This window comes from Bubalus bubalis, chromosome 20, assembly GCF_019923935.1.
Source record: "Bubalus bubalis isolate 160015118507 breed Murrah chromosome 20, NDDB_SH_1, whole genome shotgun sequence".
NCBI classification, from domain to species: Eukaryota; Metazoa; Chordata; class Mammalia; order Artiodactyla; family Bovidae; genus Bubalus; species Bubalus bubalis.
This window is the reverse complement of record NC_059176.1, coordinates 47,095,372-47,110,317: the sequence shown is the minus strand read 5'-3', so window position 1 is coordinate 47,110,317 and position 14,946 is coordinate 47,095,372. Positions and strand designations below refer to the sequence as shown.

Sequence of the window (14,946 nt, the reverse complement as noted above, 5' to 3'; positions counted from 1 at the left end):
AGCAAATGGAGTCCCAACACACATTAGCGTAGTAAAGGCTCTGAGAAGGCCTGTGGGAAATTACCTTACTGTGTTTCAATCTGTGATTCCTAAACTTATTGATTACAAGCTTTCTATTTGTTTTTGGCAGAACACATGCTTATGGAACCCCTTTTATCCATTTAGGAACCACTGCCTGCTCATGCTCTTTCCTCACCAGGAAAAGGCCCTGACCCCCACGGCCACCCCCGGAAGGCTTGTCCCAGGGTGGAGGCTCTATACCTCATTCCTCTAGTGTGTGTGTGGAGCAGCAGCCATGGTTGCTGGGATCTCGTTAGAAATGCAGACTCTCAGGCCCCACTCCAGACCCACAGATCTGAATCTGTACGTTAACAAGACCCCCAGGCCATCTGATGAAGCACTGTTCTACATCTCCTGTTCTTCCCTCTCCAAGACGCCCCTTGAGTCATCTCCCCAGCAAACTGGGGGCTTTAGGCCCATCAGGATGCAGTTGACATACTTTGAACCTTGCACCTATGTTTGGGAATTCCCCACATTATGAGTTCTCCTTCTCCAGGGCCCATGAGGGGAACCAAAAGGGATGGTCAGATGTTGAAGAGGAATCTTTGCTGAGGCTTGTAGAGGACCAAGGAGTTCCTCCAGCTTGGCCTCTCCATCCTGATCAGGTGTGTCTTCCATAGAGACGCGTGGAGACTTGAAGACAGTCATCTTGGGGCTTCAACCTAGAAGGCCAGTAGCGGTAATTCACAAGGGTCAAACACTGTCAATCTTGGGAGCTGGCCCCCCAGTCCACCCCCTTAGGTAGAACCCAGAAGAAAGGGAAGATGAGCCAGCCTCTAGGGAGAAGATATTTTATTGACCTTTTGCCACATAAATAGCTACACCAAGCTGGGAGGGCTGAATGGAATCCCTCTGCACAGATCACTAAGGAACCCTTGGGGAGGGGGACCAGAAGGGAGCCTGGTAATGACCAGAGAGAGAGAGAGGACCCCCGCTGGATGCTATATGAAATGAGGAGAGAGAGAGAGAGAGGCTAATAGCCTACACATCACGAGGGAGGGACAAGAAGGGGTCACACAGGTCACAGCCCTTGGTATCACTGGGTCAGGGCCTGCACCACATCCTTCACCAGCATGGTGCCGATCACCATCTTCTCGCTGTTGACCGTCAGCTGGGCAGCTCCAGTGGGCCGGGCGTCCAGAGTCAGCAGGACCAGGCTGCCACTGGTCAGCGTCCTCCCTGCAAACCTGGGGTAGGGGTGGAGGAATGGGCTCAACACTGGGGCCCGGGGCCCCTCCTTCCAATCAGGCCCAAGAGCCCATCTCGTCCCCCTTGCTGGCAGTCAGTACCTGTACTCATCAGATGTCCCACAAGGGACACGACCCAGGTTGGCTGTGGCCGTCACTTTCTGCACCACAACGTGGTCACTCCGACAGGTGTCTGGCAGCGTGAGCTTCTCTGTGATCTCGTTCATGCCTGTCAGCTTTGCTGGGGGCAGAGGTCATGGTGAGGGTGAAGGCCATGGTGGGTGCCCCTCGGCTTGCACTGAGCATTCTCACCAGGGTCTATGCAGGGCTCCCTCACCAGTCTTGGGGAGGGGCTACTTCCCTCTTGGGCCATTTCCTCCCCCAGGGAGATTTTGTCAGCCTCTCCCCACCCCACCCCGGGGTCTGTCCATACTGCAGACCAGAGACTGACTTAGTGCTTCCCTACTGTCAGACATCTGGGCTACCAGCTACTTAGGAGTGGCCAGTGGTTTTGGAGGCCAGTCAGTTCTCAGAGGTTTCCTCCGTCTGGCCCCCACATCTTTTGGTCTTTCCTGGTTGGCCCTCCAACCCAAGTTCAACTCTCCTCCAGCTCCTGGAGGCTGACTCGTTGCACTGGTAGCTGCTGTGGGTTCTCACCAAACAGGCCCAAGTCCAGGGGTCACAAGCAGCCCTCACGGGTGGACCCCTGATTTCACACAAGACAACAGCTCCAACCATGGCCCAGGCTCATGACGTCCCCAGGCCTTCAGAGCATCCCTGGAAACCCTCACTCCACAGGGCTGGCATCTCTGCACTCCTGTGCTCTCCCCAGCCACATGAGCTCCTCCATCTGCCCTGCCCACCTTCTCCCCAGCCTCTCTCCTCCCTCTGCTACTCCCGTCATTGTTCTCCTTTGGAGAACAGACACACCCTTCCTGTTTCTTTCATCCCCTCCATTCCTATCTAGTGACATTTTCTTGTCCTGTACTTTTAGTTTCTCCTCATCAAGTCTCCTCATTCCTAAGTCCTCCCTAGAAGCCAGACATGCCATGATGCCAATACTGTTTCTCCTTCACTGTTGACCTCCAAGGGCCTCCAAAGAGGACTCACTTCCTCAACGCTCTCTCGAAACCCACTGCAGTTGGCCTCGGTCTCCCCTTTGGCGATAACCCGCTCTCTCTGATGCTGGCACCAGTTTCCTATATGCTGGACCTGAAGGTCTCTGGTCATCTTGGCCTGCAGACTATCCAAGACACATTTCTACCTCCTCATCCCTCCTCCTGCCTACACCCTGCTCCTTCTCTTTCCCCTCCCTTCCTTTTTCTCCTGAAGGATACAAGTTTTCCTCAAGAAAGGTCTGTGGCCTCCTTATCTCCCCATTCATCTCTCCCTCAGGGTGATCTCACTTATAGTCACAGCTTCAGTTATCACCTCTCTGCTCCTGACTCCAGCCTAGAAGTGTTTCCTGTGCACAGACCCACATTTTTCAGTTGTGTATGAAACACCTCCTCCTGAATTTCCCACGTATATTTCAAAAAGCAGCTCATCCAAAACTATCCAAGATCTTCCCCTCTCCCTTGCCTGATCCATCCTTATTTCTTCTAGATTAGGGGTTTGGCAAATTAGAGCCTGAAGGCCATATACAATATACCACCTGCACGGTCCACAATGTGGCTTTTGTTTTTTTTTAATACTTTTTAAGCATTGGGGGAAAAAAAAATCAAGGCTAGATATTTCATGACACATGTAAAGTACATGAAATTCAAGTCTGTGTCCATAGATAGAGTTTTATTGGAATACAGCCACACTCATTCATGTATTATCCATGGCTGTTCCTGGGTTACAAAGGCAAATTGCAGCAGAGACCACATGACCCAGAAAGCCTAAAATGTTTTCTGGGACTTCCCTGGTGGTCCAGTGGCTAAGACTTCGCCCTCCCAATGCAGGGGGGCTAGGTTCAATCCCTGGTCAGGGAACCAGATCCCATATGCCACAATCAAGAGTTCACATGCTGCAACTAAAAATCCTGCATGTTACAACTAAGACCCAGCACAGCCAAATAAATAAATATTAAAATGTTTAACATAAATAAAACATTTACTTTACCGCCCATTACAGAAAAAGCTGGCCAACCCCTGGTCGAGGTGAACAGCACTGCCATTCTCCCTGCTCTCTAAGCCAGATATTCTAGAGACAGCTTCCACGTCTCTGTCTCCTCTTTCATTCGGCAAATGCCCATGGAGTCCCTCTCCCCTACCTCAGCCTTTCATTTTTTTGCTGTGGCTCTAATCCTGGTTCTCACCATCTCTCATCAAATCTACATCAACAGCCTTATAACTTGTCACAGGATTTAGTCCAAGGTCACATACCAAGCAAGCGGCAGGTTCAGAACTTAAATCCAGGACTCACGAAGCCCCATGATTCCTTCCACTTATACTGTTCTGCCTCTTTTTCCTGCTGCACATTCTCTCAATTCCAGTCCTAACTGTAAATGTTGCCAGATTTTGCTTTCTGAAGCCCAAGACTGAACCTGGCCCCTTCTTTGGAGAAGGAAATGGCAACCCACTCCAGTATTCTTGCTTGGAGAATCCCATGGACGGAGGAGCTTGGTGGGCTACAGTCCACGGGTCTCAGAGTCAGACACGACTGAGCGACTTCACTTTCACTTTTGCTCAAAAAACTTCAATAATTCCTCTACTGCTAGAAAAATGAAATTTGCACTCCTTACCCCTCTATTAATGGAGTTGATACCAAATAACCTCTGTGACCCCTTTCAGCTCTGAAATTTTAGGACGGAAATCTTTTAGCACAGTATTCAAAGTTTCCAGAAACTAGACCGAACATATTTTCAGCTTTGTTTTCCCTTCTTCCCAGTGCTAAGGATCCCTAGGCCCCAAGGCAAATTGCACCCCTGCTTGCTTCCTGTAAATTTTCATTAACGCCTACTCATAATGCTTCCCCAAGCTGGAATCCTGGCCTAGAATCTTCTGCCTGGTTGCGTCTCAACTCTCTCCAAAGTCTCACTGAAGTGTCCGAGGGTCTGGGAAGCCTTTGCTGGAGTCACAAGGGGCAAGGCCTCCCTCTGTGTGCAGCAGCTGAGGCTCCCACAGCATGTCTGTACAGTGGAGCTGAATAAGCCCCGGAGGAGGGTCCTGATCACCCGTCCCACCCACCCCCAGGGAGCACTCACCCTGTTCCTTCTTGAACTCATTCTCACTCAGGAACACGGGGGCCATCAGCTCCCCAACAGGTGGCTGAATGGAGACATAGAACTGTCGGGTTTGGGTGCTAGGAAGGCCGGAGGAGACAGAGAGAGGGAGTCAGGCCGGCTTCTCTCCCCTCACCACGCACTGTGTCTGGAGGTAAGGCCCAAGGTCCTGGGACGCCTTCCAGATCATGATGCCTCCCCACCTAACACCACCTCCAGTCCGTTTATTTTGACCCCTCCTCTTTCCAGCCGCCCTCCCGCTCCTCCACAAGCTGGACACATACCATAGCTGGAAGTTGGCCGCCTGGGTTGAGTCACAGAAATTAATGCCCATGACAACAGTGGCAGACTCTCCAGGTGCCAGGGACTCTGCAGCAGTGGGAGGTAGGAGCAGGGGGTAGACGGAGACCCCATCACCTGATGGGTCTGGAACCCAGACTCCTTCTCCCCTCCACTGCCTCAGCTGACCGCCTTCTACGGAACCTGGCTTTCTGGGCTGCTGGAGACTCTTCCTGGTTTCTTCCTGAAATCTAGACACCCACCCCCACCTGCCCTCACCCCACTGAAGTCAGCACTGAATCAGTCAAGCCTCAAGCTCCTCCTGTCCTGATATGGACTTGCTTGTTTCCTAGTTTGTCTTGTCCACCGGGGTGTGGATTGTGGCAGATGCCATCTCTGTACTCCCAGAGCCTAGCCCCTGGCTGGGCAGAGTGGACTGTCAGCAGTCACAGGCAGACCCGTGGACCTCCCTACCCCCGTCCCTGCCCCGGAGCTTCCTCCACCACTCCACGCACGGCCCTTCCGCACCGATTTCAGGGAACTCCTGGATGCTGATGCCGGGAGGCAGTTTGGGGGTGCCCAAGTGTAGGCCCTTGATGGGGGTGTCTGAGCTGTTGGAGAAGTGGATGTGCACAGACACCATGTGCGGGTCCCCAGAGAAAGGCTGGCGGCTGAAGGTGTAGTCCACAGCCAGCCCCTCGCCAGCCACGCGATGCAGCAGCTCCTGTCTCCCAGCTCCTGACACGGGACTCAGCAGCTGGCGGGGATCGGGTAGGGTGGTGGGAAGGATGGAAATGATCCACCAGAAAAGGGCCAGCCCCAGCCTCGTCCCCGCCTGTGCTCACGGAAACGGGGACTCAGAGTTACCCACTCCATCACACCCCCTTCGCACAAACCCATACCGTAGGACACACCACAGAGATGTATTTCTGCCTACCCCACTCACCGAGGGCACCAGGGGGGAGTCTGTGAGTGTCAGACCCTCCAGGTCAGCAGCCAGGCTAGTGGACACGACTGTGGGCGGGGACACAGGCTGGACGCTGGCCGGGGTGACTGTAGGGCATACAAGGAATGTGATGATAAAGGAGAGGCAAAGTGGAATTGGCTTGGATAGGGCCATGGAGCCTAGGGCCAGGGAGCAGACAGTTCAGCACCATGGACAGCGAAACGTGGCACCTGGTGCCTCCAGACAGATGTCCACCCTTGACTTCAACCCTGTACCTGGGAAGGTTGACCTGCTGCCCTCTCAGGCTCAAATATATTCGGTCTGCTCCCATTACCCTGAAGCCCCAGGGAACGTAGCCCAGGGTGCCATGGACCTTCCTACATCATCCTCCCCAGGCCTCCTTCCCCCTGACTTCTACCCAAACTCACAGTCCTCTAGGTCAAGCAGGGAGACCTCCTTGGCTGCAGGGGCACTTTTGCTATTGGGAGGCTGGAAGAGAAAAATGGGGTGTGAGTGTGGAAGGGGAGTACCCTGGCCCATTCTGGGTTGTGAGGAGACGTCTGGGCCTGGCCCAGAGGGTGGAGGGGGCCCTGGGCCATGAGCCAACCCCCTTTCTACCCCAAGGCTCTCACTGTTTTTTTCCTCCAGGAGGCAGGTTCCACCTGCTCCTCCTCGGTCTCTGATGTCATCTCAGACTCTGAGGAGCTGCTGCTGGAATCGCTGCCCTCATCCGAGGACAAGCCGCCTTCTTGCCCTTCTGACACCTTCTTCCTCTTCTTCATTTTCTTCTTCTTACCTTCCTCCTCACTCTGTTCACTGGAAGAGAGGGGGCAAACAGGGCTTGGGTCCAGCCTGGATGGCCCCTTCTTGCCTCACAGAAGAGCAGGGAAAGCTTGAAAACTGGGGGTGAGGGTGGGGAGCCCGGACCACAGGACACCACACCTGGGCTGCAGTGAGAGGTTCAGACCAGCCTGCGCCAGCTCAGGCCCTTTTCCCGAGTGCTTCCCCAGGCTGCAGCCCTCACGTGAGCAGCCCTGAAGGACTGCAGGCCCCAGCAGCCCAGGAGGTGGCTTGGGGGCTCTTAGGAGACTGACTAAGGCTGAGTGTTGGCCCTTCTTTCCCAAAGGAGACCCTGAAACCCCCCAGTCATTTCACCTCTCACTGCTCCTCCCTTTCTCCTCATCCTCTTCCTGGTCTTCATTGTCAGACTCGCTGCTGGACTCCCCGGAGCCGCTTTCACTGCTGCTCTTACTTTCCGATTCACTCTCGGACTCGGGGTCTGTGGAGGGACAGTCTCAGGCTTCCCTCTTCTGAGCTGGCCTCCTGGGGAGCCCTGGGCGCTCAGCTTCAGACTCTGCACTGATGCAACAAACTCACCTCTTCCCCCTACCCCCCTCCGCCCACACCCTGAACTGCTCCCAGCCAGACGCAACCAGACCAGCTGGGACACAGAGGGACCCATGTGGATAGAGGCCTACACAAGCACACACGTGTCTGGGACATGCAGTCAGTCCCTCCGGTGCATAAACACACATACTGGTGCACGTTCCCTTGGACCCATGACCATATAACACAACAGCACACGCTTGCACCAGACAGGGAGCCACAAGACGCACACACAGGCCCCAGCCCTGCCCATCTCCTCACCGCTGTCTGCAGACTCTGTGGGGCCTGACTCTCCCTCTGAGTCTGAGTAGAAGGGTTTCTCCTTCTCCTTCCTCTTCTCCCTATTGGAGCACTTGGTCCATTCAGGTACCTAGAGATGAGGAGTTGTTAGTCGCTTCAGTCGTGTCTATTTGAGACCCCATGGACTATAGCCTGCCAGGCTCCTCTGTCCATGGGATTCTCCAGGCAATACTGGAGTGGGTTGCAATTTCCTTCTTCGGGAGAACTTCCTGACCCAGGAATTGAATCCGGGTCTCCTGCATTGCAGGCAGACTCTACCATCTGAGGCACCAGGAAAGTCCCTCTTATCCTTCACCTGGCCCTGGCCCTGGCCCTGAGAGGGAATATTGGGGGGCAGGCAGGGGTACTATCCCTGGAGGGTGGGGGTGGTGCTCACAGAGCCTGGCTGCCAACAAGGAAGGGATAGAGTTCGGGGCAGGCACGGCAGACAGCACACAGGGGAGAGGGGGCAGCAGAGGCTGGGGGGAGCACTGCACACAGGCAGGCCGCACAGCACACGGGGCGGGGACCTCTGTGTACTCGCCCAACAGGCCCATGTGGGTCTCCATAAGGGAGAGGTCTTCTTCCTGCACGTGGGGAGGGTGTCAGGAGGGCCAGGCACACCCCCAGGGCTCCCTGCTGTCTACCTCTCTCCGCACACCCCTGCCCACCCCACTCCTGCTGACCTCCACATTGCGCACAGATGGGTCCGGGGCTTCCTCTGGCCAGTCTGGCAGCTCCTGGTAGCCCGTGGCCTTGGCGTTGAGCAGGTGGGACAGGGAGCCCAGCTGGAAGTGGTCCCGGTCTGAGGACAGGGTGAGAGGTCAAGCCAGAAGTGGCAGTAAGGAAATGCCCTGGGGGTTGTTTCCTGGGTGGGGCCGGGTGATGATTCTGGTAGGAACATCCTAGCTAGACGGAAGAAGGGGTGGTCGTGTCCCCTAAGGGCTCTTCAGCCCTGACCAAATCGGCAGGTCCACAGGCTGGGAAGAAGGTTGTATGACCGACAAGAGCAGGGCTGAGGGGCCAGGGAGGGTTGGGGGAAACTGGGAGCTCAGAGGAGATGGGAGGGCACTGGGCCCAGAGCTGCTGCAGGCCTGTCTGCCGGGGTCTGCCTGCTGAGATGGGGGAGAGGAGGAGTAGAAATGCAGGCGTGGCTTTTCCCAGGGCGTGGTGCGGGTGGGGTGAGGGCTATATGGCCGCAGTGCCAGGCTCAGGAGGGAGGCCCGCTTGCGACAAGGGTATCGCCTCTAAGAGACTGGCCAGGCTGGGACCAAGGGCAAAGAGCTGTGTCTGGTCAGGCTCTGGCCTGCGTGGGGAGAGCTGAGCTGTCTGCACAGGAGTGGGACGGGGTCAGAGCCAGAGGAGGGCAGCACAGAGACCTGTAGTGGGCACCGCCCGCTTCCTCCCTGGGGCTTTTCCCATCTGCCCCATGGCTCTGAATCTCCTTACTCCAGGGGTCCAGGGCAGAGACAAAGCAGAACAAGAAGATACGTAGGAGAACCAAGCTTGGTGAAGGAAGCTCCCTCCGGAGGAGATTCCTGGGTCCAGAGAGCCAGCTGGGTCCCCCACCCCTCGCTGTCAGAGCCCTTGTCACGGGAGACCCACCTGAGAGATGAGGCAAGGCTGAGGGCCTGGGATCTGGGCTGATCTGCAATGACAGCCCAGCCAATGCTGGAAACCGCTTTCTCAGGACCCTTACCAACATACACCCCTCCTTTGTATGCAGTTCTACTTCCTGCCTTCCTAGATATGCCTGCTCAGGGAGGTGGTTGGAAAGAGGACTCTGAGAGCTGAGGAGCCAGCAGCCCATCCTGCCTTAGAGGGCAGAGACCAGGTGAGATGATGCTAGTGGTGGTGGTAAATGGGTGAAGGAGCAAGCCCGGGGCGCCACAGGATGAGCAAAGGGTCCAGCCAGGGGCAAAGGAGTCCTGCCCACCAAAGGCTGGTGCCTGGCCGAGACTGAGACCTCAGGGGGAAGAGCCAGGCCTGGGGTGCTGGCCAATTCTCCCCTTCTCCCAGGAAGGCTCCTCTTGATTTCAGCTCCCACCTTTGAAGGACGACTCCAAGACTGGAGCTGGTTTGGGTGCCAGGAAGAGCTTCTTGGCATGGCGGCTGAGAGCCCCGCCCTGCTCCGAAGGGACAATGAGCTGCCGGGTGAAGCGCGCTCGGTCACGGATATCGTAGTTCTGGTCATACTTGGCCAGGCTCAGCACGTACTGGGTCAGCAGCTTGGTCTGGGACACAAGAGGTGAGTCAGCAGCCATCACAGAGGGTGGGGACACAGGAGGTGTCCAACCAGATTTTTTTTTTTTTTTTTTTGGCCATGTCCTGTAACACTCAGGATCTTAATTCCCTAACCATGGATCGAACCTGTGCCCCAGCAGTGGAAGCACCGAGTCTTAACCACTGCACCGCCAGGGAAGTCCCAGAACCAGATTCTTTAAGCCAACAGCTCCAAGCACTGCTGCCTCCACCCAACTTTCCCTCCAACCCCACCATTGTGTCACTGTGTCAGGGCTTCCCTGGTGGCTCAGATGGTAAAGAATCTGCCTGCAATGCAGGAGAACCGGGTTCGATCCCTGGGTTGGGAAGATCCCCTGGAGAAGGGAATGGCCACCACTCCAGTATTCTTGCCTGGAGAATTCCATGGACAGAGGAGCCTGGTGGGCTACAGTCCATGGGATTGCCAAGGGTCAGACATGACTGAAGACAAACACTTTCACTTTCCTCTGTTGTGTCAGACCTACATTTTCCCTCACCTCCCCAGCCCTGACCCCTGACCCCAACATTGACAACTGCCTTGGACAGGACAAGAGGCTGCCCTTTTGGAACCCACCCTCTTAGCCCTGGGGAGGCCATTCTTCCTCAGGTTTGTGGTCCCCACTGCCTTCGGCCCACTCTTAACTCACTAGTCCAGACTAAGCCAACCTCTCCACCCTGAGGTCTGGAACAGGTTTCAAGACCTCACCATTCCTAGACTCCATCACCCAGGGGAAACCAGACGACAAAAAGAGAAAGGGGGACACAGAGGAATCCCCTTGGCAGGGGCTGTCCGCATACCCCATGGACCCACAGACTAGAATCTGGGCAGCCCAGGGGTTTCAGAGGCCATAATCCCCCGCTGCTGCTGCTGCTGCTGCTAAGTCGCTTCATTCGTGTCCGACTCTGTGCAACCCCATAGACGGCAGCCCACCAGGCTCCCCCATCCCTGGGATTCTCCAGGCAAGAACACTGGAGTGGGTTGCCATCTCCTTCTCCAATGCATGAAAGTGAAAAGTGAAAGTGAAGTCGCCCAGTCATGTCCGAGTCTTAGTGACCCCATGGACTGCAGCCTTCCAGGCTCCTCCGTCCATGGGATTTTCCAGGCAAGAGTACTAGAGTGGGGTGCTAATGAGGTTGGAGCAAACCGCAGCCACTTTAGGGTCTGCTGAAGTAAACATGGGGCTCACAGTCCGTAGTCAAGGGAGCTAGAGCCCAGGACCCCATATCTCAACTTCTGCCCTGCTCCTATCTTCACAAAATGACAGTGGTAGCCACTATTTATGGAGTGCCTTCTTGTGCCCCGTGCTAGTGGGGCCTTTCACTGCCTCATGGAATCTCCACAACCCTTCCGAGAGGTGGCACTACTGCCCCCATTTCCAGAGGAAAATCAGAATCACTAAGTGACATTTCCTGGGTTCTGGAACCAGTTAGTGCTGCACCCAGGCCTGGACCCGCCCAAGAGTAAATAGAGTGCCTGGACCCGGCACTCTATTTACCTGTCCCTCCCACCGCCTACGCTCTGTGGCTGACCTCATCCAGGTCTCCATCCCTATGGCAAAGACGATCAAAATCCACCAAGTACATACATCCCGTGTCACCATGGCCACAGTATCTGGGGATATTCTGAGGGATGGGACCAGCAAACCGACTCTGGTCTTCCTGACGTTCTGGTTACACGGTGTTGCATCCAGCCTTGGACACGGCTGAGCCAGGTAATCTGGCAGGGCCATCAGCAAGATGCTGGCCCAGAATCAGAGCAGCTGCCGTGACAAAACTCGAGAGCTGCTGTGATTCCACTCCTTCTACAACGGGGGCTTTGGCGGCCTCATGTTCAGCTCAGTCCCTTCCAGCACAGCACCGCCTGCAATACTGTTCCCGTCACAGGTAAGTATTCCAAACCCCACACTCCCTTAGGACGCCCCCATCAAAATGGACTTCATTGTGGACCTGCCTCTCCTTGGCCAGACACCACCCCGCGTGCCAAGGCTACCAGATGTCCTTATCCACACTGACTATTATCAAGCAGCTGCTGATCCAACTCTATGGATTTCCCAGCTGGCCGATCATAGACTCTCTCTCCCTCCCCTCAAGTCCTTGCCTAATTCTGGAAAGAAGAGTTCAAGGTTTCAATCCATCTGTCCACAGCCTTAACTGCCCATCAACAACCAACCCAAGAAGGGGCTAGTCCCTCCATTTCAACACTGCAGGATTTGCCTATAGTTCATTACCCTGCTCTGTACTAAGGACCCTTCCCCAGGGGTTATCACATCCAGTCTGCAGCCCCAGGACACCTGCCTTGCCTAGCCAGTATGCACAAGAATTATAGGCTGTTTAAGAAGGCCTATGACACAAGCTCCAGTGCACGAAGAACTGAGCAAAGCTCCCAGTTGGACCCAAGGGTTCCAGCTGCCAGGGAGAATTTTAAGTGGGGAACATCGATGCCTTTTCAAGAATTTATGCCAGGACTTCCCCAGTGGCTCAGTGGTAAAGAATCTGCCTGCCAATGCAAGAGTCTTGGGTTTGATCCCTGGTCTGGGAAGATCCTACATGCCACAGAGCAAGTAAGCTCGTGCGCCACAACTACTGAACCTGTGCTCTAGGGCCTGGGAGCCGCAGCTACTAGAGCTCGTGTGCCTAGAGCCTGTGTTCCGCAACAATAAAAGTCACAACAAGGAGAAGACTGCGCATGGCAACCAGAGCACTCATCACAACTGGAGAAAAGTCCTCACAGCAACAAAGATCCAACACAGCCATAAATAAAGAGGCAAAATTATTTTTTTTAAAAAGAACCTATGCCAACATACCTGTTATCTTGAAAACACCTGTTAAATCATGCTAGGGAAACTAGCTCTTCAAAAAAAAAAGGGAATTAAAATACATTCACACCTGACATGCTACACCAAAATAAGCTCTAGATGGATGCGGAGGACAGATGCCCAGGTCCTCTACCACAATCCCACCTCCTGAAGCCCAGCCTTGCTCCCCTCCCGAGGGTGGGTGTGACCTAAAATGTGATTCTGACCAACAGAATATGGCAGAAGTGACCAGGGGCACCATATAACCCCATGACTGTTTCCTTATGTTCAACTCCAGTTTTGCTAGCAGACTGGCTCTCGACACTTTTATCCTTTGTGGCTCTGAAGAAGCAGGCAGCTATGTTCGGAGACCATGTGGCAAGGAGCTGAGGACGGTCTCCAGCTGACAACCAGCGAGAAGCCAGGGCCTCAGTCCTACCATCGGGCATGCGAAACGATATGAATGCTTGCCCAACACAGCCTCCAGATGAGAACCCCAACTTGACCGGTTCCTTAGCTGTAACTATAGCCTTGCATAAGACCCAACCCATGTGGCGCTAGTGATAAAGAACCCACCTATCAATGCAGGAGATGTAAGAGATATGGGTTTGAACTCTGGGTTGAGACGATCCCCTGGAAGAGGAAATGGCAAGCCCCTCCAGTATTCTTGCCTGGAGAATCCTATGGACAGAGGAGCCTGGGGGACTACAGTTCATGGGGTTGCAAAAAGAGTCGGACACGACCAACCGTGTGCGCATGCACACACATACACATACAAGACCCAACTAGGCCATACCTGGATTCTTGACCCATGGAAACAGAAAGTAAATATGTTTTTTTGGCCTACTAAGTTTGTGGTAATTTATTACACAGCACTAGAAAACCAATATAATGGATTAAAAATAGAAAAAAAAAGTCTGAAGGAAATTATGCATGAAAATTTTAATTGATATGTGAACAAGGAAACAACTTTCTAAATATAAGGCATTATGAGGAAATAGAAATGAAAAGATTAATGTACTGAACAAGGCACAAATATACAATTTCTGGATGATTATATCTAGAAACCAAATTAAAAAAAAAAAAGCAACCTAAGAAAATATAAAACCAATGCTGGTTTTTTCTAAGTGGTAGACCTATGGCTAATTTAAATATTTAACTTATAATATTTCTCTGGATTTTCCAAACATTATATGATGAACATGCATTATTTTTATGATATCAAAGAAGTTATTAACTAAAAAAAAATAATGCAGAACTTGTCAGACTCTTCCATTCACTCTAGGAGCCAGATTTTAGCTCCCACCATGACCTAAGCAGACCCTCCTCCCAGGTATCTCATCGAGCAGACAAAAGCAAACCTACCTGCCAAAAGCATTCAAGCAGGCAGTTGCCCGAAGTGGCTGTAATGGTCACCTTCACTAATCCTGCCACCCCAAGACCTCTGCCAGTGTGTCTTCTGTTACACCCTCTGGTTATCTGCTCAGCCACAGAAGGGCAGAGCTCATCCATCATCTCCTTAACTCAGCCTGGGCCAGAGTCTGGCATGCAGTGGGGGTCAGCACGTGGGGGAGGGGGCAGTGGCTGGGATTGCTGTGGCCTTGTGGCAGGTTGAGCATGTCACCCTCTTACTGGGAAGAGGGGAGCATCCTTGCTCTTTTGCAAGGATGGCCATGGGCACATGCAAACACTTCCCTCCTGGAGTACAGAGAATTCCTATTCTCCACCACTCTCAGCACAGGCTGAGAAAGAAGAAAAGAGAAAGACAGGGAGGGTAGGAAGGAGGAAAGCTCTCTTTACTGAGTCCAAGAACCATCCTAAGGAGCCTGTGCCTTAAAGGACTGGCCTTAGGATGAAGGGTGTGTGGAGGGTCCATCTGTCTGAACAGCCTACTCAGAGTGGCCTGATGGGGACCAGGACCCCGTCCTGCCTAGGAGAGGGGCTAAGCCATCTGTACCCATGGCTCCCTGTGCCAGCTCTGACTATACCCTTTGTTGTTGTTTAGTCACTAAGTTGTGTCCGACTCTTTGTGACCCCATGGACTGTAGCCCGCCAGGCTCCTCTGTCCATGGGATTTCCCAGGGAAGAATCCTGGAGTGGGTTGCCATTTCCTTCTCCAGGCTTTCTTCCTGACCCAGGGATCGAACTCGTGTCTCCGGCATTGCCAAGTGGGTTCTTTACCATCTGAGCCACCAGGGAAGATTGACTGCAGCCCCTACTGCTCTGCATTTTGTGCTGTTTCCTCTACTTGGCTGTGAGCACTTGAAGGCCAGTAAACACCTCGCTTGTTGTCATCACCCAAGGACATAGCTCAGTGCCAGGCACAGTAGGCACTTGCGAAATGTATGTTAATTATGGTCATGAATAAATGCACGAGAAGCTAACAGGGACAACTTAGGGAAGAGCCACGTGGGCACACCCACACTTATGCAAACATGCTGAATCACTATGCTGGGGCTCAGGGCTCTGGTGTGGTATTGAGCTTTTCAGACACCCCCTCTACCCAGCAACCACCCACCTAGCCTGCTTCATCTCTTCAGACCT

The 14,946-nt window shown here is 53.7% G+C and overlaps 1 protein-coding gene across 1 annotated transcript in view; it reads right to left on the bottom strand.

Moving 5' to 3' along the window:
* Positions 1–837: 837 nt before the first annotated feature.
* AP3B2 (adaptor related protein complex 3 subunit beta 2) overlaps positions 838–14,946 on the bottom strand; it is a 36,955-nt gene continuing 22,846 nt past the window's right edge. The window contains exons 15-26 of the mRNA XM_006073484.4: positions 9,393–9,579; positions 8,032–8,150; positions 7,328–7,436; positions 6,836–6,959; positions 6,313–6,496; positions 6,109–6,169; positions 5,681–5,787; positions 5,263–5,491; positions 4,740–4,824; positions 4,438–4,535; positions 1,350–1,488; positions 838–1,247 (exon numbers count right to left, since the gene is read on the bottom strand). Of these exons, the coding sequence (XP_006073546.1) occupies positions 1,097–1,247; positions 1,350–1,488; positions 4,438–4,535; positions 4,740–4,824; positions 5,263–5,491; positions 5,681–5,787; positions 6,109–6,169; positions 6,313–6,496; positions 6,836–6,959; positions 7,328–7,436; positions 8,032–8,150; positions 9,393–9,579 (1,593 nt within the window). The 3' untranslated portion in view covers positions 838–1,096. The remainder of the gene's footprint in view (positions 1,248–1,349; positions 1,489–4,437; positions 4,536–4,739; positions 4,825–5,262; positions 5,492–5,680; positions 5,788–6,108; positions 6,170–6,312; positions 6,497–6,835; positions 6,960–7,327; positions 7,437–8,031; positions 8,151–9,392; positions 9,580–14,946) is intronic.